The sequence below is a fragment of the Cyclospora cayetanensis genome, unplaced genomic scaffold (genome assembly GCF_002999335.1).
Source record: "Cyclospora cayetanensis isolate NF1_C8 unplaced genomic scaffold, CcayRef3 CcayRef3_contig_163, whole genome shotgun sequence".
NCBI lineage: Eukaryota > Apicomplexa > Conoidasida > Eucoccidiorida > Eimeriidae > Cyclospora > Cyclospora cayetanensis.
In genome coordinates this window covers 40,389-66,568 of record NW_020312107.1, presented here as the reverse complement: position 1 = coordinate 66,568, position 26,180 = coordinate 40,389, and the positions used below count along the sequence as shown (strand labels likewise).

General features: G+C 53.2%; 4 protein-coding genes across 4 annotated transcripts; 1 reads left to right on the top strand and 3 right to left on the bottom strand.

Moving 5' to 3' along the window:
* Positions 1-1,049: 1,049 nt before the first annotated feature.
* On the bottom strand, positions 1,050-3,715 carry LOC34622835. Its single transcript, XM_026337086.1, has 5 exons — positions 3,070-3,715; positions 2,673-2,952; positions 2,397-2,472; positions 1,620-2,168; positions 1,050-1,589 (listed from the first exon to the last, which is right to left on the bottom strand). Exons 1-5 carry the CDS (start codon positions 3,713-3,715, stop codon positions 1,050-1,052), a joined length of 2,091 nt encoding a protein of 696 aa, XP_026192871.1.
* Positions 3,716-7,314: 3,599 nt separating this feature from the next.
* On the bottom strand, positions 7,315-8,642 carry LOC34622836. The gene is made up of 4 exons (XM_026337085.1): positions 8,290-8,642; positions 8,115-8,187; positions 7,821-7,927; positions 7,315-7,672 (listed from the first exon to the last, which is right to left on the bottom strand). The coding sequence occupies exons 1-4, from the start codon at positions 8,640-8,642 to the stop codon at positions 7,315-7,317; spliced, it is 891 nt and encodes a 296-aa protein (XP_026192870.1).
* Positions 8,643-9,533: 891 nt separating this feature from the next.
* Positions 9,534-12,779, top strand: LOC34622837. Its single transcript, XM_026337084.1, has 6 exons — positions 9,534-10,270; positions 10,435-10,452; positions 10,613-10,796; positions 10,976-11,169; positions 11,405-12,236; positions 12,384-12,779. Exons 1-6 carry the CDS (start codon positions 9,534-9,536, stop codon positions 12,777-12,779), a joined length of 2,361 nt encoding a protein of 786 aa, XP_026192869.1.
* A 523-nt stretch (positions 12,780-13,302) lies between these two features.
* LOC34622838 lies at positions 13,303-25,826 on the bottom strand. The gene is made up of 6 exons (XM_026337083.1): positions 22,435-25,826; positions 21,713-22,099; positions 18,524-21,469; positions 15,965-18,200; positions 15,394-15,720; positions 13,303-15,258 (listed from the first exon to the last, which is right to left on the bottom strand). The coding sequence occupies exons 1-6, from the start codon at positions 25,824-25,826 to the stop codon at positions 13,303-13,305; spliced, it is 11,244 nt and encodes a 3,747-aa protein (XP_026192868.1).
* Between the last annotated feature and the right edge of the window lie 354 nt (positions 25,827-26,180).

The window sequence follows — 26,180 nt, the reverse complement described above, 5'->3', positions numbered from 1 at the left end:
CCCTCTAGTTCCGATCCGAATTGTAGCGAATTTGCACCGGGAAGAGTACGTGGCAAGTCCAAGTATTTTTCTGCGATTTCAGCTGAAAAATATACTAAGTCAGGCAACGGAGGAGCCAATTCACGTGTTTCTTTCAGGCTTATTTCTGCGCGGGAAATTGTATCCATTCCCTTTGGGAACTGCGGGCTTTCAAGTATTTCTGCATCACCAAGTCCAGCTTGTAATACTTGTTCGGAAAGTCGGAAACCGGGGTTGCCGTTTATTGATGGCAAGGGAAGCTCAATTATACAGATATATATACTGCCAAATACTTCTTGTGGTCTATCGCCATGCTGGGCCGAATCGTCGAGTCGGCCATCGACAAGAGAGCCTTCGGCCGAATTTAAAAAGTTGTGTGAAAAACCTGTCCCCAGATAAAATGAATCATTCGCTTTTGAGATTCCAGGTAGCAATGGCCATGCAAGCTCAAGCATTCTGATGGCGCCAGTGATCCAACCAACGTTTCGCTCACGCTCACATCAGGCTCATTCGATGTACAACGTGCTGGTGAATCCGAACAGCCCATGTTGTAGGCAGTTGCTCCATGACGTGTTGTAGTGCATCCTGCTACCTTCGAAGCCGAAGTGATATCTCCACTCGATACAAAAACTATTTGATCAGCCGTTGGCCCACTTCAAGTTGTCTCAGAACAGTAGCTATTCGACCTAGTCTGATCCGCAGGCACGTTCGGGAAACACAAGGCGCCCCAGTGGGACGTGCTGCTCATCGGAGTTGCTGACCTCTTCTGCGCCCCCATAGCCCCTTCTCGTAGTGCAAGATGGACACCAAGATATCGACGGTTGATTATTGTACCCTGTTGCAGTCTGTTTAGTTCTCGATGTCACTGCACCACCGCCCTCTCGCTGTGGTGCACACTGGGCTAGTTTTGGCTTCCGCAAAGAGGCCACTTTGCTGGTGGTCGCATCGGCTTTCCTTGATCAGAATGGATTGATTGATTTACAACAAAAGGCACTTGGAGGGCGGAGACAATTACTTTCATCTTTCTGACTTTAAGTAACACCATCTGGCGTCTTGGTAGCTACTATGGCGTGGAGGGCAGAGGAATTGGCAGACTGATGCGACCCGGATAGAGGTGCTGTGCCCAAGTCTTTCTCTCCAGAACGCAATAATACTGTTGTTAGAGCACGTGCTGGCACTTTTTCTTCGATCAGTAAAGCTGGTCCATGGCCTTCGCTTGGTTCAGAAGTGCAGTTAGATACGGTGTAATCAGAGTGGTGGTTGTCGCCCTCGTGAGCGGCTTTGCTCCAAAATGCATTCCTGGGGCGCCACTGGTCGGCAATTGGACAGATGTCAACACCATTTTGTGTCACGAGCTCTGGACTTGACACCAATGCACAAAAAGATCGCAGGGTTGTGTTCCCGGTGGGTAACACCTGTTTACTCACTGCTGATAGGAAGCATCTTTTGGAGGACTTCGAGGAAGCTAGTGTAGTGCTGCTTAGCCTGTACTGGTGGAAGTCTCTCCCACTGTCTACAACTACTTTGTGCATCCAATTGGGGCCATCATGAACAGGGGCATTTACCAGTTGCTAAAAAGAGAGTGACGCTCGCCTTTCCACTATTGCAGGACTTTGGCAATCGGTCAGTGTACCATGAGCGGCAACTCCGGTTTCCATTGCTGGCTCCGATGGATGATCTACTGCATCTAAGGCACACTTGCTAGATGCGCGAGTTCCAACGGTGCCATCCTCTGCAAATCCGCCCGTTTTCATTTTTCGTAATGAAGGGGACACAATCGACCCCGTCCTTGATCCTTTCATGTTAGGCCTAAGAGCTCGGGAGCTCTTGTGGATGTTGGTGGATTCTTGCTGATTGTTGCATCCGATCAGTGCCCCAGCGTTTCCTGTGCTTCTTCCTACTGCATCTCCTATAGCTGATCTCGGCATCCTGATTTTGGCTATTCCTTCGACTTTTCGTCGTATTTCTTTCTCCAGCTTGTGATGACAGAGTAATAGCTGATCGATATGCTGTCTCCACGATGCCCATGTAGATTCCCATAGCTTCCAGTGGTGCTCAGCCTCTTGTCTGTCTTCTTCAGCGTGGAAAAAGGCACACTTGTGAGTATATTGGCATCTACCACTCTGAGTCATCTGAACCATTTGACATCTCTGAACGCCGACAAAACACAGCGAATCGCTGAGTTCAAGAGGGGTGTACAAAAGAACAACGACACTAAATTCCACGTACGCACTAGCTTGGAATGCTGTATCTCTCCTTTGGTTACGAAGCGACGATTAGTCGCACAAAAATGCAGTGCAAGGTCCGTAATGCACCACCAAAACGAAGAACATAAGTGGTCAATGTGAGGGCAGAGTGTTGCCATATTGTTAACTTACCTGTTTTTTGTACACAGTAGGATGAAATATCTTCTCGAGCTTGGTGTGCGCCAGTGGGCAAGCACCGTCGCAACATCTACAAAGCAGGTCAACCCGATGAACACACGCGCGCCAAGGGAGCTCAACATAAGTTTAACCCTGATACCATCCGTCAAGAGAGACTTGAAAAATGAAAATTCTTGTTTTTATATGCCCGTGCTTTCACTCCTCTTGGTGCACAATGCTAGGTACTGGGTTCAAAACTTAATGACCGTCTTTAATTAAAAAGGATCTCACCTGGTGCCGAACGGACAGTCCACAGGTATATAAAAGTGAAAATAAGGGTCTCGCCTGTCGAACTTAGACATATCGAAAGGTGATGGGCGTAGTGGGTCAAAGTGCTTCGTTACAGGTACTCCCGTACGAGCCACAGTTGCTGCAGGGCTCATACGCCGTCCGAAGCCGGCGCAACCTATGGACTGCGAAATAAAGAAGTGTCCACTTGGCCAGGTAGATTCACCATCGCACCTTTTCCCCACCTCGAATGCTGGCTCTCGTGCAGATGGTAGCAAGGCTCCTGGAAACAAAAGAGGGACAGGCGAGCAGGGCAAGTAGAAAGGACCCGTGTTTACGCTCAGACACGTCAGACTTGAGAGGCACGGAAGGACTTCAGAATAGCGTTATTGAAGCCGACCTTCTTGCCTCTTGTCTGGGCATGTCAGCGGCGAGTAGCCCGCTGTTAGTAGTTGCAAAGCACTAGGGAAGGCTTCGAAAAGAGAATTAGAGGGAACTGTTGTGACGACAGCATTGGGGCCTTGCGCCCCAGCTGATGAAGCTCCGATAGGGATTCCAGGGGTATAGCGTGTTTCAACAGGAATACAGTATGCAATGGAAGCCTGCTGTTGGTAGTTTGCGCCGTCTTCTACGATTGATGAAGGAGGATCTTGGACAACTGGAACGGAAGAATTCTGCGCAAGTGGGCTTTCAGGAGGTATCCCATTCCCTGGCCCAGCAGCATATGATCCAAAACAGCATGCCTTTTGGAGATCAAACGAAGCATTTGCGAAAAGATGAAACCATGGGCTATGTAGTGGTTCCGCCCCGTCAGGACTATGGGTTTCAGTCCTTGCAGCAGGATTGTCTCGCGAAGTTCGCCGTGGAATTGCTTGGCTTTCTCGGAGGGGCAGGGCACATATACTGGGGAAGTCCCAGTCGCCAACTTCACCTCTAGATGGATCCACTGTTCCTGGATATGCTGAGGACGTCGTAGCGGGGCATTCCTCACTACTTGAATGAACTACTATGGACGTAGGCGAGTCGGAATGCTGCGCAAGAGCCATTGGGTATTAAGTCTCACGGCAAACATAAGCAGGCCTACGAACGACCTGCGATCAGGTCCTAACAAACACAGTAGCTACCCTTTATACTTTCCGGATAATAAAGACCCTTTCAGAGTGTTGGCAAGGATGCGCATTTGTCTAGGGTGTCCCAAAAGTCGATATTCTGAGAAAACCAAAAGCTCACAGCTGTCTAACCAAGAGAAACAGAACGTGAAACGGAACACTGTTTGTAAAAACTGGGGCTTGCTGCCTGTAAAAAGAACGCATTCACACACCTCAGATAAGACGGGTATGGCACAGCTGGTAGGTCTACAAACTAAGATGAGGGGTAAGAAGTCGCATAGCCCTAATAAGCACTATTTCCTCTGTTTTCGTACATACAAACACAGGGGGATTTGCTTCGCATATTAGCCCTGAAAGGTGGCACGTGATTAGCTTGGAGAGACTCGGTGCCCCACCCTAGCATCTACTCATAGTCGAGAGTGGAGCTTCAAAACAACACTTTTAAACCTCTCCCCTCACTCAAAGTATAAGACTTGGTACATCCAGAGCACTTATTGACACACCTGCCGATACCGGAAGTGGCAGGCTAAAGTGCAACCTCGAGCATCAGCAGCGGGGAAGGAGGCACTTTTAGGGGCTCCTTTTGCAGACAGGAGGCCGAGTTCCCAATTGCCGTTGTCACCAAATACGCATGCACAAGTACTGATACTAAATTTTAAGTTGTTAAGCGTATACAACACGGCTGACGATTAGTTATCAACCAAATATGTGGGAATTCATACTGTGTTGCTCCGTAGTCCACCGGTCCGGTCATGTGCGGGCCGTCGCCTACAACATCATGATAACCGACGTTCCCACGGATATTCGGTGGATTGCTGCAGAAAAACATACCCTAGAGTTTATATAGTGCCTGTATATGTCCTATTCCGATGCTCTAATAGATCCTTCCGTGGCACTGCTTCAGGAAACGGGGAACAATGGCACCGTGCGGTCAGCGTAATGCAAAGGAGCAACTTGCCACAGCATCAACCCAAGAAAACCACAACACGAATTTCCTCATGCAGTTCTTATTGTATCCTGATGAGACTGCAGCTTAGTGGGCAAATAGCTGCGGCAGCTCGAATTGGAGGTGTGTCTTTTTCCTGTAGTCTTTGAACCTGCCAAATATTTCCTGGCTACAGACCTGACGTATCCTGCAGATTACCTTGATTCCCTCTAAAATGAAATCTGAGTATTATGTTAAGCTGACACTTTTGGCATGGTTGGGGCACAGGCGACCCATGAAAACAGCACCGCGATGTTGCGGAGAAGTTCAGAAGACACGGAAAGTTCTGTTGTGCTCTGAAGAAATGTACACATTAAGCCTGTTCAGATACGACAGTCAGCCACCCACGTTCCCGACCTACAGAAAAATGTTGAAAATACATCTAGCAGCTACCTTCAACTTTGTCCACTCTTCTATTCCCTACGAAATTCTTGAGCCAGTGTCTGCTTCATACACTGCTAGAAACATATACTAGAGTCTGGAGTAGCCGTTCAAAAGGCATTGTGGTCAAATAGAGCAAAGGCTTTCCTACAATTACTACGAAGTCTTTACGGAGAATATAGCGATTCTGGGCATGGTGGTGCTGGCGGAATGCCTCCTGCAATATATATATACTCAGGGACATGTTTTTCTGCTGGACCACTCATCCAAAAGTTTCACCAAAAGCCTCTCCTGCGGGCAAGACAAAAGTATATGCGCGAATTGCTTCGTTCGTGCCACAGTCAGTCCGTATATTCACGCGTACAAGGTCTCTAGAGCTGGTGGTTTTCTAACCATCATTAGGTATGAAGTGCCCTCAGATACGTGCTTTTTTGACACCCAAACATTTATCTGGGTAAGATTACGGCACATTTAAGATGGTGTGTACGGCCGCATAGATTTGTGTTGTCTAGCCCGACCTTGTCTGGCAGGAAGATGCCTTCACCCTTGGTCTTCTCATAAATCCGCATGCGAAGCCGAGACACCTAAAGGCAATTAGTCCAGGGCATTTATGCAACAAAAACAAAGCAAAACTTCTACCCCAGAGCTTCGATGCGTTGTTTTAGACTTCTCAAAAGGTGTTTAGTCTCACTATCTCTCTGCAGTAATGTTCGTCTTTTGCGCCTTCGACGAAAAGCCTTGCAGATTTCCCTGTAGAACAGCTCCTGTGAACTGTGTCACCCCTGGACTGCCATAACTCGAGACATGCTACCAGTGATACCACGCAGCGGGGGGATAACAAATGAAGGTTTGCTTCAAGGTGGAAGAAAAGGCCTACGAAACCCATGCGCAACAAGCCAAATTGGTGCAGCTAGTGCCAAATGCGACGCCCTCCATGAATGATATATAAGAGTCCACAATTAACCTTACCTTCCATCCACGAAAGTGGGATAACAAGACCATGGAGCACGCGGAGCTGCCATAGGGCATCTAGAAGACTGATGGACTCCACCGGGCTAAGCTCTGTAGGAGATCTGCGCACAACGTAAAACCCTCTCTCATCACTCCCAAGGAATCAACATTCCCTTCTTGCGTCAGACTGAGAATTTAGCCACCTCCACGCGCTCCATTGCTAGCTGACTACATTTTGGGATCTCTTCTTACGCGCATAGCTGCGATATCGCGGAGATGAGCATGTCGCGAACAGCGTCTTCGAAGTGAGCCGCTTCAGGAGTGGCGCAAAGAGGCTCATCTCCTGGCCTTTGATTGCCGTCCCCTCCAGGGGATACGGCATTTTGATTGATGCAAAGAAGATGGCTCAAAGCAGGAAAGGTGCAGTCATCCTGGTGGGGATTACACGTGAGAGGCACACTGCTGCCCCTCTGTTTTCCATCCACTTCAGGTAGACTTTCCTTCGCAGGCATATTGTGGGTTGCAAGCTGAGTCCCTGCAATGTCCGCTGCAGTTGCACTTGCTTCGTTCAGGGTTACGAAAGCCGATCCAATCGGCTTCCTTAATATTTGCCACAACATAACGCCACCTTCAACGATGCTGCGTATAGCATGTCAGCATCAGAATTTCGACACAGAATGGATAATGACGAAGTACAATATAGAGTATTGAATCTTGATATACCACAAACGGATAAACAGCTACACCATTATGCAAAAATGTCAAACACCTACCGTAATTTTGAGCGGGGAGATATACCAGCAACATTGCGCCGCAAATACTGCGCCAAGCAACCCAGTGGCCTAAGAGAATCCCAAATTGCGTCAGAGTTGTGCTCGGGGCATGTTGACTGCGCGACACGGCACAAGGAGTATTCCAGTGAAAGCCACATGGATGCATCAACGCACACGTGTACCAGACTTAGCAAGCTGCCCGCAGCCTCGTGCCCCATGTCCCGTGTGATCTAGGAAGTGAAGATTGTTGACTAAAAACAAGACGAGAGATCCGCAAGGACAAGTGCGTACGATAGAAGCGTTGATCCATGCAGCAGAATGAAATACCCTTACACAATCGTTCAGGTAGGCCTGATCCAACTGAAGACACAACCAAGAGAGATGCGCAGAGGGCATATATATATATATGTAGATGCATTGCCGATTTGGCTTACGGGTGCTTTACACTATTCGCATACATCCGGGGAACCTGCCTGTTTCGTGAAGCCCGTTAGCAGCCACTGAAATAGAGACCATGTGGGATCAGCTCCATTCAGGGTATGTGCCGCTGCCTCATGAGGCCCATTACACTGCTGGAGATGGCGGGACAGTTCGATCAAGAGTGCCTTCTCAGCCGCAGCAGCAGGCTTGTGAGAGGCTGTCTCTATCAGCTGGTTCAATGGTTGCACCAAACACTTAGTCAAATAGGACGAAGGGTCTGCGGCCATAGCATTTATAACAATAGCCGAGTCTTGCGGGAGAAAGTGGGGTAGACAACAGGCGATGCGAGCGCAAACCAGAAGAACAAGCGGCCCCTCAGACAGTCTGTGTCTGTCGGTCACAGCATAACGCAAGACAATGCGCAGCGCAAACGAAATATCCAGGCATGGGGGATCCACGGACACACGGATTTTATGCAGTCTATATAAGCAATTCGAGGCCCTTGTGAAGGGAACGCAGGCGACTTGCTTACCCAACGAGCAATTTGCACAACAGCGCTATATCGTTTGCAGTCCACAGCTGCCAGAATGCTTCAACTGGGGGGGCCGCTGGCTCGCTAGTAAGCAGGTATTGGTGCAGCTGAGTCCGACACCCCAAAAAACTCGATTACATGTAAACTGTTGGTGATGATGCTAAGCTGTGTATTGGGTTCAAGACATTGTCGCTAGTATGGGGAGCTCTTGCGCTCTACAGCTGCCGGGGTTGACGATTGTGAACCTTGTAATCAAGTAGAAAACAGCGGAGCAAACGGATTATGATAGCCAACCTCTTGGATAAAATCCACGGGCGTGTAGTTTCCCCGCAGTGCCAGGAACATGAATTGGAGGATCCCGGACGGACTACACAATGCATACGCAAATGCACTTCGTCGAGTATTCAGTGAGAAGGAGCTAGCCAAGCTCAAAGATGTTTCGCAGGAGATAAAGCATGTGTGACTTTACCTGAGGCTAGGCAAAGCCAGCATGGCATGCGTCTCCAAGGTAGCCCAAATGCTAGTTGCCTTGGTGAATGCTTCTGTACTGGGCTCGCCGGAAATCGTCGAGCCCACGTCATTGCGCTTCTCACTTGCATGTCCGATCAGTTCTAAACTGCGTCTTTTATAGGACGGAGATGCACCAGATGTGGCTAGGCATGCGGCTGCCTGATCCCTGCCGGAGGAGTAGGTGTGCGGCGGTACCACTGGTGCCAGCAGAGCTGCATCGAGCAGCTGCTTGGGACATACTTTAGCTGTCTGAGTTATCTTTAGTTGCGAGTTGCTCACAAGCCTCGAGACTAAGTTCGAGTACTTCCCCATGGCAGCATCTTGATATGACCTGCACCGCTGGAGTCGATGGAAGGGTCAAACGAGTAAACTGAGAGCCCATCCTTCAGTTGAATGGCTTCTCACCCTTTTAAGCTCTGAGGTTTGCGTTGATGAATGACTGCCATGATTTTAATCATAAGGCTAGGAAACTCTACAAATTCTTCCTTTCTGCCTTCATCGTCCGTCGGCTGCCATGCCAAGCTATACGTGGTACATATGCACAGGGCCTTAGTCTTCTACCCATCAGGATCCTACTGGTTGTCCGCTTAAAATAAAAGAACAGCAGCTGAACCCACCGTATCCACTTTGGACCAATACAGAACAATGCCTTTGCTGCATGCGAGTGGGGGGCCCCCCGTCCGGGTGGGGACAGGGTCATACGCGTACAAATTTGCTCGTTGGCTCAAGATATCGGGAGTGACAATACACCTAGTATTAGCATGTTGTATATTCCACTACCCAGCTTTACATGGTGAGCCAAACAATCACCATCCGATCTGATCCTCAGCTTCGATTTATAGGATGTGTACCTCCCATTTCCAGGTCCCTTAAACGTATGCATATGAAGTGGACCCGGTTGGGATGCCATCTATGGCCATTTTGACCGTGGTACCATGCAATACTATCTTTAGAATGAGCGCATTACTCTACGTTAACACGGTCACTAGTCAAATGTGTACAGCTGCTCGAGCCCAGTAGAGGTACTGCCCCTCCAGCATGACGTAAGCCTACTTACTCTTTCTATTTTTATGAAGGATTGCATAGGCTTCTACTTCAAAAGATATGGAGCAAAGCTGGGGTGCACTGCCGTTTGAGTGTCTGTTGTCTTCTACTGTCCATCCTCTGTTGATTCGGAGATGAAGTATTGCTTTTTCTCCGCTCATGGAGGCTTTGAGGAGCCTCTGGATATTTTTTCTGGTGGAGTTGGTTTTTCTTGCGGGATGTACCTGTACAACGGTGGCGGTGACTCTTCGGCGACCTCCCAGTAAACAAAGGATATGCCTAGGGCGCTACGGCTTCGTAAAGCCATCGCCTCTATCTCTATCTGGACCAAATGTAGGGCTCAATGGGACGTTTGTTCCCTCCATGAAAACGTGGGGTACTCGATTTGGCACTGCTAAGCCGTGCAACCTGGCGAGTGGCATATTAGGCCATGACAGACACCAACCATTGCCAGCCAGAAACTGCGCTTCATATCTTCGAAGGAGTGGACAACCAGCGGCGTGTAGTACATATAAAGCTGATGCAAATGGCCAAGTAGGAGCGCGCTGGGGAAGCTTGGGGCACACTGAAAGTAATCTGGCTTCCGGTTGCACAAACACCCGCAGGTCACAGCATGAGGGAAAGCCCTTTGCCTTCACTGAGATGGTGTCTCAACGTTCATACGGTGGAACCGAGGATAATGGTACATCATTAAGTCAGTACAATGCTTACAAAAGAGGATTTTCACGATTATGCGGTACCTACGCGTGCCCGGAGGGGGAGCAAGTCTCGGTGCAAAATATGCAGGGTGGCACTCTGTCAAAGAGAGAAGAAGAGCATTACCCTAAAGACCTGGAGGCTTTTCAGCAAGCCCTGCGCCACATGGATAGCCGTTTCATGAAGATAGCAAAGGAAACGTAAGTTTGTGCAGTGCCCCTCCGCATGCACTTTACTCAGGTGCTACACAATACCGAGTTTCAAGGTAGATGCACACATAGAACCGCAGAGCTTTCCGTTTCACACTCTTACGATGGAATGACCTGTTTAATAAACCGATTTTCTTCTGTGTTTTATCTTACAGAGCATCCCCGACACCCAAGTGAGCACGATTGATGGACAGATGCGGGAGCTGCAATTTTGTTCAAGTCGCTATGCACCTCTGACTATAGCAGGTGTTCCAAATACAAGAGGGCGTCACTCTAATTTTCGCTTGTGCTGTAAACTATCTCGAATATCTTTGTTCGCGACTCTGTATGCAGGAATGCGGAAATCCTAGAGAGCCTTGGCCTGCTGTGGAGGCAGCGACGTTTGGAGCAGCTTCAGGAAGAAGAGCAGCAGCAACATTTGGATGGAAGAGTCCGGGCACCACTTTACGGAAGCATTGACGAAGCCATTGTTGGGAAGAAAAGTGGAAGTGCCTTCAGAGCGCGTGCATACAAGATGGTACGTTTGGACTGTTGATGGCTTTTGTCTGGTGGTCTGGAAAGCGGCCTGAAAACAAGTGCTTACTAAATGTACAAGCAGGAATTACTGAAATGCTCTGAGTTAGTGCCTTCTTTCACAGAGGCTTTGCTATGCTTGTATCCAAACTGGAGCTTTGACTGTGCTTGACGCCCTTTCAGGCATACGAAATTCTGCACCGTTCACGGATTCCAATATACAATGTTGCTGAAGCACTTTTGTTGCTGCGAGATGGCGGCCTGCTTCTGCGTGGGGAAGAGACGAATTTGGTGAAGCGTGGAGCCTTCCGTTCCGCAGTCTTGCAGAAGATTCACGTGGTCTTGTCTCACGGCATCACAGAGCTTATGAGGCAGTCGTGAGTTTAGTTTGCGCGCTTGTGTCTGTCGCAAGGGTCTGCACATCACGGTGCTTGAGCAAAAGGGGCTTTTACATGAAACTGGAGGTGCAATACGTAGGGCGCTAGCAAGTTCGTAGTTGAATCCTCGGAGAAATTCCATGGAGGCGTAAGAAAGGCCCGTTGCGTTATACACGTGTATGACTTTAACGCAATGCATCATGCATTGGATTGTGGTCGGTGATTGTTTTCCCAGTCGAAGCATTTTACGGGACGGGGCAGTGCAAGATCTTAGCCGACTGCCAGGTGTGACACGCCGCACGGCAGCTACTCTTTTTGAAGATTACTTCATAGATAGCTCCCAGGCGCTCCGTGAGCGTCTCTCGGCTTTGAACAGCGGCATGGAGCAACTACCTGGAAACAGTCAAGACTCCTGGGCCCCTCCAGCTTCAGTAATGCGTAATGGCACTAAGTTTCGTGGGTTACCGTCTGAAGCGGACAATCGTCTAGCAAAGCTTTTCCCAACTGATCTCAGTAGGGCCTGCATTATGCATTCCGACTCTTTTAGTGCCCCGATGGAAACTGCCGAGTTTGATGAATGGCAGCAGCAGCTTTTGCTCGTGCAGCAGGATCTCAGGGGGTCTAAAGATCTCACGCCTTCAGTGCCTTTGGATTTGCCTGACACCTTCCACGGTGCAGCACAGGACTTCCCTAGTAAACTCCCAGCCTGGCCTGTCGTGTCTCTTGGTGGAGGCATTTTCCGTGGCTCCAACTGTAAACTGATCTCACTAGCGTTGCAGGTGTCTCTCCTCCCCAGTTGGACTGAAGAAGGCCTCCTGCCTCCTAGCCTTGACCACGCCATTTGCTGTGGCGGCAGAGGTGCCAAACCTGAGGAAATCGCGTGGGTACAGCGACAGTGGGGCCACGTTTCGCAGGCGTATCGAACGATTCGGAGACAGCTGCACAGCAGCGCTGTGGATGCGTTAAAGCAGCGTAACTTAATCTCAAAAGTATTCTCCGAGACCTCTAGAACCAAGACAACACACGCAGCTGGCCAGCTTCCGTGGCGTCAAGAAACGTACAGATTGGTAAGGCTGCATGCGGCCTGCATGATACCAGCTCCATTCCTTTAACACTTAGAAACGCTGTTGAGGAGAAATCCTTAGCATGCGCGCGCTTTATGGATAAAGGCTCACGGTGCAATCTGGTGCGTGTGATCGATGCTCTTCCTGCAGATGACTATCCAAACAGTAACTCCACGTGCATTCCCATTTGCCACCTTAGCTGCACGCTGCTCACCGTCCGCATATCGGTTGCTGCAAACCAGAACGCGATCTCGCTGGGGGTGTAATCTCACGCCAAGTGGCATAACAGCAAGTTCAGCGGAGGCAGCAAGCGTCAAGAGTCCTCACGAGAATGCGCTAGCCGAGGGTAGCGCACTCCACAACACTATAGGTGAGCCCCCAGGAACCCAGAGTCTGTCAAACGCGTCCTCTGGCAAAGAAGATATCTGCTCCGGCTTTCAATCAGAGAATTCACTCTGGGTGTTCGACGAGGAGGGCGTACTGCGCCTTTTACAGGAGTCACTCCCTATGCATCAACGGGTGGGCACAGCACCTCCAGGCACATAATAACTGCTGCTCTTGAAATATTCTACAGCACCATGACCTAGGAAAAAACATTTGCTCCCACGAGAGTGTTCCTCATCGTGGAAGGCTGTCCGGCTGCTCGCTAGTAAGCACTTTGGCTGGCAACGTCAGGAAGCCGGATGAGAGTTTTAGCTTCGTGAGGAAAAGGATGATTTGCTGAGGACGGATTCTTTGTTGACTGGGAGGATTGTGAGGGTAGTATAAGGTGGAGGTGTGTTCAAGGGTCGTGCGCTTAGAGCAATCTTGTGAGCCTGTGAGCGCGGAGGCAGCCAATGCAGGCAGGCATCCACTGCTGTGGCTGTCTACCCTTGATGAAGCAGGGCAACTTGCAGTAAACATGTACCGCTGCGGCGTTGCGGAAAGAAGTGCGACGCTGCTAGTTTTCAATTTCAAACTAAGCGCCCTTCTCGTGACGGTTTGCGAAAAAATCAAGGAGATCTGTGTTCTGCTAAAGCAAAACAACTTCGTGAACAGAAAACAGATTCAAACATACTTGGATCCGCAATCAAAGACCAGCTGCAACTGAAATGACATCTTGCAGGCCATCATCTGCTCCGCAAAACTCCTTTATCTGGAGTAGCGCGAGCAGCACAGAGCGTCTCCTGCTTGCCGCGTCATGCCCTGACCAGTGGCGGCCAGGATCCTTAGATCTCGAAGGACCATGACACAAAGCATCCAGCACTAGATTCCTCACTAGATAGGATGCAGACACATTCATGTACTCTTGATAGCCTGCACACGAGCTGTCCCTGCGCCGCGTAGCGCCTTGCAGGGTTGCTGCCCACCCGCAAAGTCGCACGACGTCGGAGCAGCACGCACTGGCCTGCAGGCGCTGCAGTTGCTCAAAGGAATCTGCAGAGTCACCAGAGCCTGAGGGATGGAAGAACAGGCCGATGGATTGACTACAGGAAGCCACAGCCCACAGTGCCGATAGACAGGCTACTGACGCGTGGTGGACGTCTGCCACCAATGACGGATTGCTTTTACATGCCCCATCCGCTATGCTGATGCCGTCATATTCCCGTACAATTACACCTGCTGCAGCTACGAATGCAAACCACGTACGCGCAAGCCTCTGTATCCCCTGCAATAGATTTAGTTGTAATTGGCGGGCAGCCTGGGATTGCGGCTCATAAGCGCTGCTTGCCCGAGTACACCCTGTAACGCCTCCACGACACGAGCCTGCATCTTCGCTTGGATTGCGACCAGCCCGTTGACGCAAACCGAAGAGTTGATGTCGCGCGCGTATGATTGCTGCGTTGAGCAAGCGAATTTCTGCCTTGTCGTCTTTTGGCGGCCACGAAGCTGTAGTCGAAAGTAGACCCCAAGGGCCTGGTAGATCGATGAATGGCATCTCATCCCTTGTCGCAGTGCCAGTTGGCGTTATAGATCTGCACGTGACATGTGTTTCCCTCTCGAAAGCTTGCTGAGAAGTAAAGCAGGCGACTTTGTCCCACTGGCAAGCATCTGTCACAGTGACATCAAGCAGCGGTGGAGCCAAGGTGGCAGCCGCAAGCACAGACCACATGAGCCTGGTGCAATTCTTCAAAACTGGCAGCCACTTTGTTGTATCCAATCGATCATAGGGTTCAGCGCTTGCACTGCGTGGGGGCTTCACGGGACTGATACATTCCTCTTCACATTGGGGGAAACCGTAGTCGCGAAACACCTTTGATCTGTGTGGAGGTGGAGGTACGGCCTGGCCCATGAACTCTGAATAATGAGCTGTCGTTGAGGTCGATTTCATACTTTGGGGTCCAGCCTCTGTCATGAACCATTCCATGGTTGCCTCAATTTGAGCCTCAAGCCACTCTAAAAGACCGAAGCGCTGCAGCAGATGTTGGGCATTTACTGTGGCGAGCGGCAGATGGGCACCGTTACTCCATGTGCCTTCTTCGCTTTCAGATGTAAGAAAACTTGAGACGTCTTGCATGGCCATTGCTCTAAAGGCCGCATGCGGATACCACCAGCAGCATGCGGAAAGACACGGTGGTGCTGCTGTTGCAATCAGGAGAGCCTCTACCGCGCTCCAACCCAAGGCCAACTTCTGAGTGGGCAAAGCCAGCACGGGCAGCGCGGAAAGAGACAGTACTGCAGGAGGCGGCACGACTGCCTGAGTCGTATTGTGCGCCTTAAGTCTAGCACTTAGCGAGATGGTACCGTCGTCGAGGCACTGAGACACTGCCATTGCCCTCTTAAGCACAGTTAGTAAGAAGGCTCTTTGATGGGCACAGCTTGCGGCCAAGGGAGACAGTATCAACCGTGAGAAGATTCCGTCCGATCCTAATAACGGTTGGCGCAGGGCTGCCAGCGTTAAAGGCATGCATGGCTCGTGCACCAACAAGGACAGAGCCGAATGCTTTAGAAGGGCGTAGTTCAGGATGGGGTACAACGGATGATCTGGGACAAAGAGAAACGGCACCACTGATGCCGCGAAGCTGCATACGAGCGGCGAGGTAGCCTGTACACATCAAACCAGCATACGTTTGAAGAACAGAACAAAGAGCTTTCCGTCGCAAGCAGCAGATGCCCATGTCGCGACCTTAAAATCCACGCATCTCGGCAGAGCTAGTACGACCCGACGCACTGAACTGACCTGGATTGCGTCAGTTTCTCGTGGTGGAATGCTTCCACCCTCCGCATCTCCCTGCTGCTGGAGAACCTGAATGGACGACATTAAAGAGCGTAGAAGTGTTAGCAGCTGCTTTACTTCTCGAAAAGCAAACGTTGCGGACTTGTGGCGCTGCTGCAAGTCGCGCCTCTTCGGTGTATGTGCGGCACTATTCCCAGAACGCTTTCTGCTTTGCATATTGAACTCATGGACATCTGCAAAATAGGATAACAGCGACCGGTCTGCCGATAGCTGCAGTAAATGGGTGTAGATGGCAAGCCCATGCGCCGCTGCCTCGCGTGTGGATTTATCCTGCAGCCAACACCAACCAGAGCTTCGCAAACTACCAAAATTTTTTGATAGTGTCCTTACAGATGTATACAGATGTATGTGTATATGTGTACATCTGTATATTCATGTGTATACATGTGTGTGCACACATATATGTGTATATTTATATACGTGCACGTATATAACTATATGTATACATATTCTGCCTCTCTACAAGCGAGAAAATTCTGCAAACTTCGACACATGACAAAGCCACATGACTTACTGGGCAGCCTAGGGCCATAACGAGCAGTTGCAAGCCTCCGCCACTGGCAAAACTGCTGAGCCATTGATCCCCGTCATCTATACAAGAACCCCAAGCGTCGAGGCTCCTAGCTAGCTCTACGTCAGTGGAATGCCCTTCTTCTGTCCCACTCGCACCGGAATCGAAGGGCCTCCACAAACGCCCTACACGTCTAGAAGCCTTCAAGAATGTGCTCACGCGCGTGACAGCAAGCTGAATCTCCTGTGGTCTAAATTCGTTCATCTCCCACACGTCTTCCCTACGCCTCTTTGTAGCAGGCCCCTCAGACGCTACCGCCTCCGAGCTTTGACCCTCACAAATCGGACTAGATTCACAGACAGCACCTCCACTGGCTTGGCTTGCTTCCTCCTCCTTCGCAGACTCTGTCGCATCGTGATTTGTCGTGTTCGCTTCCAGTGAACGCAGCCACGCCCCCGCTACACCACAGGCCCTTCGCGCCTGCTCGGCAACGCACACTGGCCGTTTACGCTCCATGGCGATCCGAGCCGCACGTGTGACACTTGATTCTTCTTCACCCAGATGCGAGTGCACCTGCTGCTGCAGTGCCTGTTCCTCCTCAAGCTGCCTCTGCCATCGCCACAACAGCACAAAAAAGGCCCTCATGAGGCGTCCAGCAAGATACGGAATAACGTAGACCACGTCGTAAGCACTGCTGACAGCCGTCGTGCCCCGCAATACGTCCTCCTCGGATGCATTTGCTAAGCCGTTCAGATTCCTCAGGAGGCGGTCCTTCCGAACCGTTGCATGCTGGCTCCCCCCAGCGCTGCTCGACTGCTCCTCATCGCCATCGCCAGATTCCGAAACACTGCAGCGCGCCTTGAGGGCTGCTTCCAGCAACCGATGTCGCTCTGAAGTCGCCGCGAATGTTAGAGAGCGAGCTGGCCGGTAATCTCGAGTTGGAGCCCTCGTATGGAAGCCAAAGTTATCGAGTGTATCATTCATGCGGCGCGGATCGAGGGCGAGCCAATCGCATGGACCCCGCAGACGGCAGAAAACAGTCGGACTATCTGTGGAGGAATAAATATCTGCGCGTGTCTCGCTTGCAACCTCTAGGAAGTCTGGCAAGTGTGTCATCCACATGTAGGTGTTCGAGAAAACATCATAGCTGCCCGAAGATTCCCCTGCCGCCTCAGCAGGCAGTTGCCGGCCTTCGCTGTCGTCTGCTTCCGCGTTCGACGCCCCCATGTAGGCAAAACCACTATCCAGCAGGAGTATGCGGCATAAAATGCTATCTGCGTAAGACGTGGACGCTCCGCATAAGTTCGTGATAGCCTCAAACAACGCGGGGCATGCATCCGAGAGCAAGCAATAAGGCTCTTCTTCGGCTTGTTGCGCATCCGCGGCATGCTGGTCCTCCGCCTGCGCCAGCTGTGCGTTGGCGGCTGGAAGGAGACACGCACCTAGATATTCCAGAAGAGGCATCATAGACGCAGTTATACTTGCAGTCGCACTCGAACCATCGCCAGTCGGAGTGGACAGTGCTCGCCGAATCGCAAGGTTTGCGGCTTGTCCAACTTCCGCGAGCGCCGTCGATAAAAGCGCTTGCCTGGCGATCCGTTTACCGCTGGATTTTGCCTGGGTAGGGGAAGGATCCAAAGCCGCTGCCGCCATTGCAAGCTGCACAGCAGGGAGAAAAAGATCAACTGATGACTGCACAATCAGGATGTCGACGTTCAGACTCGCCGGGGAGGAATCATCGGTCCTTTCGCTTCGCGGGAATTTCCCAAGTGCCTCAGCGCCGGTGTGAACGGCGGCAGTTGGTGGAGACTGGCCCAGTGCATCTAAGAAGCCGCACATAACCGCTTGAGCCTTAGGCCTTAGAGCCTTAAAACACTGCCGTTGGTCCTTCGTCAGGCCAGCCTCTGAAGCAACCCCCATTTGTATCGCAGCTACCACAACTCGACCTAGCTGAGCGGCGCGGTTCATTACTCCAAGACAATACGCCAAATCAGCAGCCGCCGCAACTGCGCTCTCCTCCTCGCCTCCACCATACCCAGCGTCATGCAACGAGCCTATTCCTTGGAGTGCTTCCTGCAGCTCCATAAGTTCCGTCTTGAGATCCTTTAGAACCCCTCCTATCCCAGTCCGGCCGGCTGCAAGGGAGTGGGTATATATGCACGAATCGGCTCCAGCCCGCTGTGCTGCATGCAGAGCGATGGCAGCCGCGTGATACCGAGCCCATCCATCTACAGGCCACCTGAGAAACACACATGCACATGCTGCCCCTAACAAATACATTATCCAGCAAGTCCCAGTAGCAAGGCCAATCAACTGGGAGTAAACAACCCCCCTCGCAAGCCTTGAGAAGGATGAACACATATCTACATGCCCCCAAGACTCGATCACGCGGCACTGTTGCCACGTGCAGTTCACAACGCTCTCGTTCGGGAAAAATGTGCAAAAGACTAGTGGCTGGCACTTGCGACAAGCGCATCAAGAGCTCATAGTCTGCATGAGCACCTCGTGATACGCCTTCCCGAGGGAACGCCTATGGTGGTATCCGTGCAGCAAGCCGCTTACCCATCTGTAATCATGAAGGGCTCCTCAAGACTCCCTGCAAGCTCCTCGAGAGTGCGCGCCAATTGCATTCCAAGACGCATCCCGCAGTCGCTTCCTGATGGCTGCTGCATGCAGAGGCCAGCGAGAAATCGCTGCACCCCCTCTGCCCATCTTCCTGGAGCATCTTCAGTCAGAGCGTTCGGCTCCTCGTTTCCCCATCCAGCCACCAAAAACGCCGCCGCTATCTGCCACTGCAAAGCCCTCGTTCTGATGCGCTTGCCGGCTGCTCCCCTACTGTCACGTGCATACGCAGAAAGCTTGAGTGCCTCCAGCACTTCAGCAGCCCACGTTCTGGAGGCAGGAATAATCTCTGTTCGGTGTTCAGAGGCAGCCCTCTTGCGTCGCTTCGGAGCAGCACTGATTGTAGGCTTCTGGGGCCCCTCCTCCTGAAACTGCTGGAGTTCAGAAACTAGCGAAGGATAAAATGCGGAGGGCAAGTTTTGCAGTGGCTCCCGCCACTGCAGCAGAAGAGCGAGACGTACTGCTGGATGCAGCGACACACTGGTGGCATGATCTCCCTTGACATCCTCCGATGCTAGCATGCGCATGCATGCAGAACGAAGGCTACGATTCCGCTCCCAGGAAGCACGGAAGGCATTGATGAGACTAGGCCTAAATACAAGCAAGATGCCCTGTCCTTCTGAATTTGTGTCATCTTCACCGCCACTTCGCAAGTTCGCCGCTGGACTGCACTGCAAGGCAAGACACAGCATCACGTGCGTGGCCGCTCTGAGCAGGGCGCTCGTTGATGGCAAGAGAACGGAAGGGCTTGCGTCGATTGAATGTTGCGTCTCCTTCACTCTAGCACCCTTCTGGTCAGCAAGAAGCTGTTCCGATAATACACTCAAAGAGTCGTAAAGACGCAGAGCGGCGTCGGGAGGGTGTAGCGCCTCCAGCCTCTGAACAAGGGTGGCTGTCGAAATGGATCCGTTGTTACGCTCTGGGGATTCGCCGCACGCTCCTACCAACAGCGAGATGGCGCACTCCCCTTCGGCCCTGGTAAAGCCTTGGATCGCGTCTTCTAATCCCACTGACTGGTCAGACACACCTGCGAGCGCCCAGAATTCGAGGAGGGGCAGCAGCCATCTCAGGTGTACCTGATCTGACGCGCCTCCCAATGGACTGCCGACTGTTGATAGACAGGGGGAGTCCTTTCCGCCTAGCACTGACTCGCAAGCCAGTAGCAACAGAGGGCGCTCCTTTTCATCCACCAGTTGCTTTGTTGCCACTGCAACACGCTTCAGAAGGCAGCGCAAGAGTTCTTGAACCGGGTCCATCTCGCAGAACTCCCTCTCCAGTTGCAGCTCAGATACCTGTGGTAAGGCTTGCGAGCGCGTGTCAGCAAATACTGGGCAGAGCCTTAGGCGTTGCATGCAGCCCGCGAAGCTGACTGAAGGGCGGCCTTTCCGTTCAACTGCATCTTGCACACCGGCGAGGGCTACAAAAAACATCACGATACGACGAAGCAGCCGCAGTTTCGAAGGTACGGAGCAGTCGGGGATCCCTCCAGCAGAAAATGTTTCACAGAGGCTTGCAATGTGGCAACACAAGGTAGCCCCTATCTCTCCCCAGTGCAAGAGGGCCTCGTCGTCGGCTGCTGTTTTTCGGAAGGCCGTTTCACGCGTGCTGTGCGATGCAGGGGGTTCCGCATGATCGGCGCACTGAGGCAGTGAGGCGGTCAATGCAAGACGCTGAAGCGCCGTGGTGGCTTGGCGAAGTAATCGCCCTAGAGGTCTCCCCGCACTGGCAATCACAGCTGCACACGGGTTGTCTGCACCTAGACCGGCATCTGAGACACAACGACGTTCCCGTAGAGCCTTGTTTCTGAGCTGCCAGCTCACAGCTTCCACTTGCCGCAGAACGGCAGGCAACCTGCCGCTGGTCAGCGCATCGGTTCCTTGAAGGTTACCGTGTGGTAGCTGCGAATCTTTAAGGCCTCCTAGCTCCTGCAGCTCCTCGAGGTTCCGCGTAAATGCCCCCAGGAGCCCTAGCAAATTCGTCCTCTCTGCGAGAGCCACGTGGTCTCTTGCTGGAGACGCAGCGCCAGGCAAGCGGGCAGCACATCCCCAGAGCAGAGTCTCGGGTGCTACCTCATGGAGAGGGGCCAGGAGAGGTGCCGAGTTCGTTGCCAGCTGATGCAATCCCGCAAGATGCTCCAACTGCTCCTCGAGGGTCGTCTGTGGGGCTGAGTGCGCAGCGACTTTATTGGTGTCAACAGAACACTCTGCACGCCGCACCGCAAGAAACCGCAAGAGCCGCTTGCGAAGCCGATTGACCGCTTTGCTCTGGGGATGCTGAGCAGCAGCAGCGCGGGCTGCCTCCACAAACGCCGCAGAATCGGCTTGCGTTCCCCCCTCCGCATTCTGCTCGCGCGGCATGTTCAGTGCACAGCCGATAACACGCCAGGAGCCCTCCTGTTGCAGCCACGTGAGAAGCGGATGCCGCATTGCAGGACGTAAGATGCAGCACTTCATGAGTCCGCTGACTGCCCACTGCACGACTGCCTCAGCGCAAAGTTCCGCCGAGTGCTTAAAGGCGCATCCCCAACAACTCTCTGCAGGGGCCGACACGCCGAAGGACGGCAAATCGATAAAGAGCGCTCGCCCATTGTTGCAACGAGGGGTCACAGAGAGGTGAGCCAGAAGGGCTGCAGAAAAGGGTGAGAGAAGCCACGCTGCTTCTTCCTGCGCCGCAGTCTCGTCTCCGCCTTCACGGGTGTAGGGCGCAACAACATAGGGCAACAGAGCCAACCGACGCTCACTAGCGAGGCGCAACACCCCCACAAAGTAGAGCGCGCTGCAACGAAAGCAGGAAGATTCTTCCAACGCCGTGAGCCACACAGCAGCTTCATCCACTCCGAAAGCCCCAGCAGGATCGAGGCTGAAGAGGCCGCTCGTGTGCATAAACCTGCAGAAACGATCCCATAACACAGTTACGGACCAGCACAAGTCGGCTTTGCAGAGCGAGTCTACAAGGAATCTCTCACGTCGCAAATTCCTGCCTTTATCCCAGGTAGGATGCGTGGGGGAGAAAAACCACATCGCCGTCCCATGCACTGGTGCAGGCAGCCACGTGGAGGTGTGGCAAAGTTGCTATGACAGGCGAATATAATATACATATATATATACATATATATATATATATACGCACCCTAGCAGGTTCTGAAGAGGCTCGTCAGAAATGACTGCAGCCGAAGTGTCATTGTCTGGGCTCCCATTCTTCTGGCATGGACTCAGGAGACACTGACGGCTTCCCTGTGCATCCCGATGCCACTGCAGCAAGAGGTGGAGAAGTACCAGCTGCTGCTGCTTTGACACAGCACCACCTGCAGCTATCTCGCGCCCCCATGCTCCTACTCCTCCCCGTGCCTGTACCCCCAGACGGATGATGGACTTTGCAATGTTTCGTGACCTGCAGCAGAGAGTGCTCCTTTGATCTTCGGAATCTACGGGCTTCCACGTGCAGAGCAACTTGCCCCAATCAAGAGGAAACGATGGAGTCATCAGCTCCTGATAGGCTTCCGCAACTTCCATCCACCTGCGAAAAAAGCAATCCAAACAAAGCGAAAGGGGGTGGCAATTCACTGTTATGCAGACGACCGGCCACGCAGCCTCTGATCATCCTATGAGGCTTGATTTGTATGCAGGCACTGCGAGAACTAGCGAACCCCCACCGCCTGCCTCTACAAGCAGCGGCCAGTAAAAAGTTGACTCTACCCCCCATCCGAGGCGCAGCCACGAGGATGCCTCAACTAAACGAGCCGACAGAGGTAGTTCTAGACTTCTAGGCGTCAAGAGCCCGTCGACCTAGCCTAGAAAAATTTATGAGCACAGAATGGACGGAGCACGGGCTTCCCCATGGTGCATGCTTACCCCAGGAGCAACAGAAAGAAGGTCGAAGAGACACCATCTTTGGCAGCCACACTGCTATGCCCTCCGGCGTCTGCATGGGGAGCCCCTGCACTGGTCCTAAGCGATGTCAACTGTGCGAAAAGCTGCATAAGGTGCTCCGCGACTACACCACGGGAGGCTGCACACAAAGTCGTTGAATCCGCTTCAGGGGAGTCCTCCTCTTCACTACACGAATCCTCACACTCTGCATCTGCGGTAGCCTCCTCAATGCCATCAACATGAATCTCTAGTTCATCATTTTCACTGTCGTCGGCCTCTCCGGAGCCTCGCCGGGCACGCTCCACTTCTTGTTTCTGCTTCTCCTTGGCAGCAGCAGCTGCAGAGGCTGCTGCAGCTCTGGATAGGGCCTCGTCCGATAACCAGAGTTCTTCCTGGTGAGCGGCTGCGGGGGGAGTTGCTTGAGCATGTCCTCCTTTCTTCGAGCCGCTAAGCTGCTGCGTACCCGCATGCTTCTCTTGTTGGAGCAGCCGCAGCAAGGAGTTGACTAGAGTCTTCGCGTCTGGGAGGCGAGGGCCTACTTCAGCCAAGAGAAGCCGCTGCAAATCGGGGTGTGCGCTGAGGGCTCCATGCATGCAGCGTAGGGCCTTGCAGCATGCCCGCAGAAGAGCAACGCCGCAGAAGGCTGTTCGAACATCCGGTTGCAGAAGACACTGAGACAGGTGCTGACGCAACAGCAGGGCAGGGGAGGCTACGTATGCCCCTGCAACAGCAATGATACGTCGTCTGCTCAGTTCTACATCCTGGCGTTTGTGCTGCATCTGCGCATGTTGCAGTCTCCTGGCTTCGAGGTCTTCGAAGTACGGAATCTGCTCCGCCTCCTGTGAGCAGACGACTTGAAACTCTGCTCGTGGTGCCTCCGAAGTCGAAAACTTCAAGTCGTGCTCGCAAAGCGCCAATCCCAGAAGGCCCCTGCCTGCGGCGCTGTAGAGGCGGGAGGGCTCCGGCAGTACGTCTGCAGTTGCTAGTGGCTGCAGTTGCGGCTGTCGCTCATGATGGAGACGTTGGCGCCGTGCCTCAAGGATTTGCTGCTGCTGCTGGACGGGCAATACCCAAGGGGCCTCTAGAACGCGGCAGAGAAAGAGACACGAAAGGGCAAAGGTAGACGACTGGCGAGGGCTCAACAACAGTCCAGTAGCACTAGCCAAGAAAGGCGGCAAGAGGGCTGGCTGAGACTTGAAAAGCTGCAACAAGAGGTCCTGCTGCGGAGGCAGTTGTAGAGGACGAATCGCCAGAGCCAGAGAGAGCAGCGGCCGCTCGTGCTCCATGCCATCCTTCCTGGGAGCTACCGACTCAGTGATCGCCCCACGATCCTCAGCAGACAGCCCCTTGCGCAGGAGGCTGCGAGCAGCTGCCAACAGCAGCAGAAACGCGAGGAAGCGCTGCGCTACCCAGGACGAGCTGAAGAAGGCGAAACGCTCGCCAGACTGGCTCCCCCCAGCTTCACGGGAAGAAGGCACCTCCTGCTGGTGGCTTTCTCCTGCATAAACGGCTGCAGCTGCCTCTGAGCCCTCGGGGGGACGACGCCACAAGAGAGGCTGCAACAAATGATTCAAATCTTCCCTCGCAGTGAAGGCGTGAAGCAGGCCAGGGAGTGCAAAGCCTCCAGGTCCGTTGGTGAAGCAAAGATGTCTCGCTGTGCTCTCAGAGAGTCTGAAGCGGCCTGCTGCTCTTGCAGCCAAAAACGCTTCTGACAACCCCGCTAAGAAACACAAGGCGTCGAGCTCCCTATCCAGCGGCAGCCCACGAACGGCGGAACGCAGCAACGTCACATCATCTCCGAGTCTGCTGCTGCTGTTCGCAGAATCCCTGTGGCTCCCACGCGCTGCTGCGTGAGACTGCAGCTGCTGGAGATGCCGCCGTGGCTGCAGCAAAGTCTCGCTAACGATGAGATCCGAATGCAGCAAAAGCAACAGAAGCAGACGCAAGGCCTCCTGCCGAAGAGCATACCGAATGGGCACAAGCCCGCATCCCCCTATGACCTCCCGAGCAGCGCGAGCTCTCAGTGTACTTACGGCGAGGCGAACATGCGCAGTCGCAGCAGCTGCTGCAGCAGCAGCCTCCGCCAGCAGCGGCCGTGTGATCTTCGCTGAGTCGCCATCGCGTGCGCCTCGCCTTGCTTCACGCTGCGCTCCGATACGAGCGCTCACGCCAAGAGGATCCATTTCCTCACGGCAGGCAAGGCAGCAGCAGCGCACTGAGAAAGACCCCCACGCACGGTTCCAGCTGGTCTTACGGTAAGTCTGTGCAACCCTTTCGTCTGCCGCTTGAGTCTCGCCAGCCGATGCCACTCCTGCCTGCACAGGTTGCGCGGCTGTCTCCTTGACGCAAGTGGTGCAGCTACACAGGCATCCCTGAGCTGGAGGAGGAGGTGGACGCTGGTCGCTATCTGGGGTACCCTCAGCTCGCTGGCTGTTGTTTCTTCTTCTCCGCCTTGCCAGCAGGTGCCTTGAAGGCCCCTCGCACAGTGCATGCATCGCTGTGTTCAGCGGATGATGCTGCGCAGGTTCTCGCTCGCCTCCCCCCCCACCGGAGGTTCCTTGGCAAGATGCTGCAGCTGCTGCCGTTCCAGTCCCCTGCACTGCACACGCAACTCGCCAGGCTGCTGCAGGCGTGCAGGCAGCAGCAGAGGAAACCAAACGGCAGAGACACAGCTGTAGTACAGCGTGCTGCTGCTGCGCTGTGGGGGGGGCGGACGCAGGAGGAGGGGAACGCATCAACATCCCCAGAGACAGGAGTCTCGTGGGAGTCGTGAGGGCTGCAGCCAGTCCATGTCGAGTCGCAGCAGCACACGGAACGGCGTCCAGCCTCTCCTCTTTGACCACAGCACAGGCAAGGAGTGCTGCTGCTTGTGCTGCTTGCGCTAGTGCCTCGGCTGCAGCCGTCTCTGCATCCCGTTGCATGTGCTGCTGCTGCTGGAGCTTCTTACGGGCAGCAGCAGCAGGACTAGCTCCTTCGGGGAGGCCCCGCTGGGCGACCTTGGTGCCCTCTTCCAGCAGTCGCAAGAGTGCCGCAGTGCTTGCATCCACAAGCTGCAGGAGCTCAATACAGCCTGGGGAGGCGGATGCGTATGCCTGCAGCAACTGCCAAAGCTGCTGCCGCAGCTTTGGCAGATCCTGCTGCTCCTGCAGCAGCAGCTGCCGCTGCCGCTGCTCCCGCAGCAGCGCTGCCTTCTTCCCCAGTCGAGTCTGAGACACTAGAGGGGCAACGGGGTGGCAAAGCGCGGGGAGAAGTGGATCCAGCCATGCCAAAAGCTCCCGTATTGCGGTTTGGGGAGAATCTCCACCCCTAATGCCTGCCTGAGCCCCTCGGGCGGCTGCATCAAGCAGCTTCGCAAGTACCGCTGCCTCTGACATGACTGCTGAGAGCGCTTTCCTCGAGACTTCCAATCGATTGTGAGGGCCCACGTGGCTCAGAGCCACGTGCTCAAGGCACCCAGCTCCCAGAAAGGAGACGAGAGGGGATGCACAAATCCTGGAACCCTTACCCGGGGCAAAAGGGGCCTCCAGGGTGGCCTTTTAGGTATGTGTCATGCACTATTCATGCGTCATGGGCAATGACGACGTCAGAGACCTCAAAGCCGCCGACAAAGGGCATGCTGGCAACTTGAGGGGGCCTTTGCGCAAAAGGGCCCCTAAAAACACCGAGAGTGCTGCCTACGCAGCTCAGCGAACAAGGGGAAACACTGGAAAGGCTAGAAGTCCCGGCTG

What these genes read in the sequence shown, in the direction of transcription:
- LOC34622835 (XM_026337086.1), bottom strand. Translation starts at nt 3,715, where the DNA reads ATGGCTCTTGCGCAGCATTCCGACTCGCCTACGTCCATAGTAGTTCAT. An exon ending in GACTGTCCGTTCGGCACCAG is followed by an intron (nt 2,473 to 2,672) that starts GTGAGATCCTTT and finishes CCTGCTTTGTAG; the next exon opens with ATGTTGCGACGGTGCTTGCC. An exon ending in CTACTGTGTACAAAAAACAG is followed by an intron (nt 2,169 to 2,396) that starts GTAAGTTAACAA and finishes GTCGGCGTTCAG; the next exon opens with AGATGTCAAATGGTTCAGAT.
- LOC34622836 (XM_026337085.1), bottom strand. Translation starts at nt 8,642, where the DNA reads ATGGGGAAGTACTCGAACTTAGTCTCGAGGCTTGTGAGCAACTCGCAA. An exon ending in CTGGCTTTGCCTAGCCTCAG is followed by an intron (nt 8,188 to 8,289) that starts GTAAAGTCACAC and finishes TGCATTGTGTAG; the next exon opens with TCCGTCCGGGATCCTCCAAT. An exon ending in TTGTGCAAATTGCTCGTTGG is followed by an intron (nt 7,673 to 7,820) that starts GTAAGCAAGTCG and finishes CGACAGACACAG; the next exon opens with ACTGTCTGAGGGGCCGCTTG.
- LOC34622837 (XM_026337084.1), top strand. Translation starts at nt 9,534, where the DNA reads ATGGAGGCTTTGAGGAGCCTCTGGATATTTTTTCTGGTGGAGTTGGTT. An exon ending in GAGCGCGTGCATACAAGATG is followed by an intron (nt 10,797 to 10,975) that starts GTACGTTTGGAC and finishes ACGCCCTTTCAG; the next exon opens with GCATACGAAATTCTGCACCG. An exon ending in GTCAAGAAACGTACAGATTG is followed by an intron (nt 12,237 to 12,383) that starts GTAAGGCTGCAT and finishes CTCTTCCTGCAG; the next exon opens with ATGACTATCCAAACAGTAAC.
- LOC34622838 (XM_026337083.1), bottom strand. Translation starts at nt 25,826, where the DNA reads ATGTCAGAGGCAGCGGTACTTGCGAAGCTGCTTGATGCAGCCGCCCGA. An exon ending in TTCTTTCTGTTGCTCCTGGG is followed by an intron (nt 22,100 to 22,434) that starts GTAAGCATGCAC and finishes CTTTTTTCGCAG; the next exon opens with GTGGATGGAAGTTGCGGAAG. An exon ending in CCCTTCATGATTACAGATGG is followed by an intron (nt 18,201 to 18,523) that starts GTAAGCGGCTTG and finishes TGTGTTTCTCAG; the next exon opens with GTGGCCTGTAGATGGATGGG.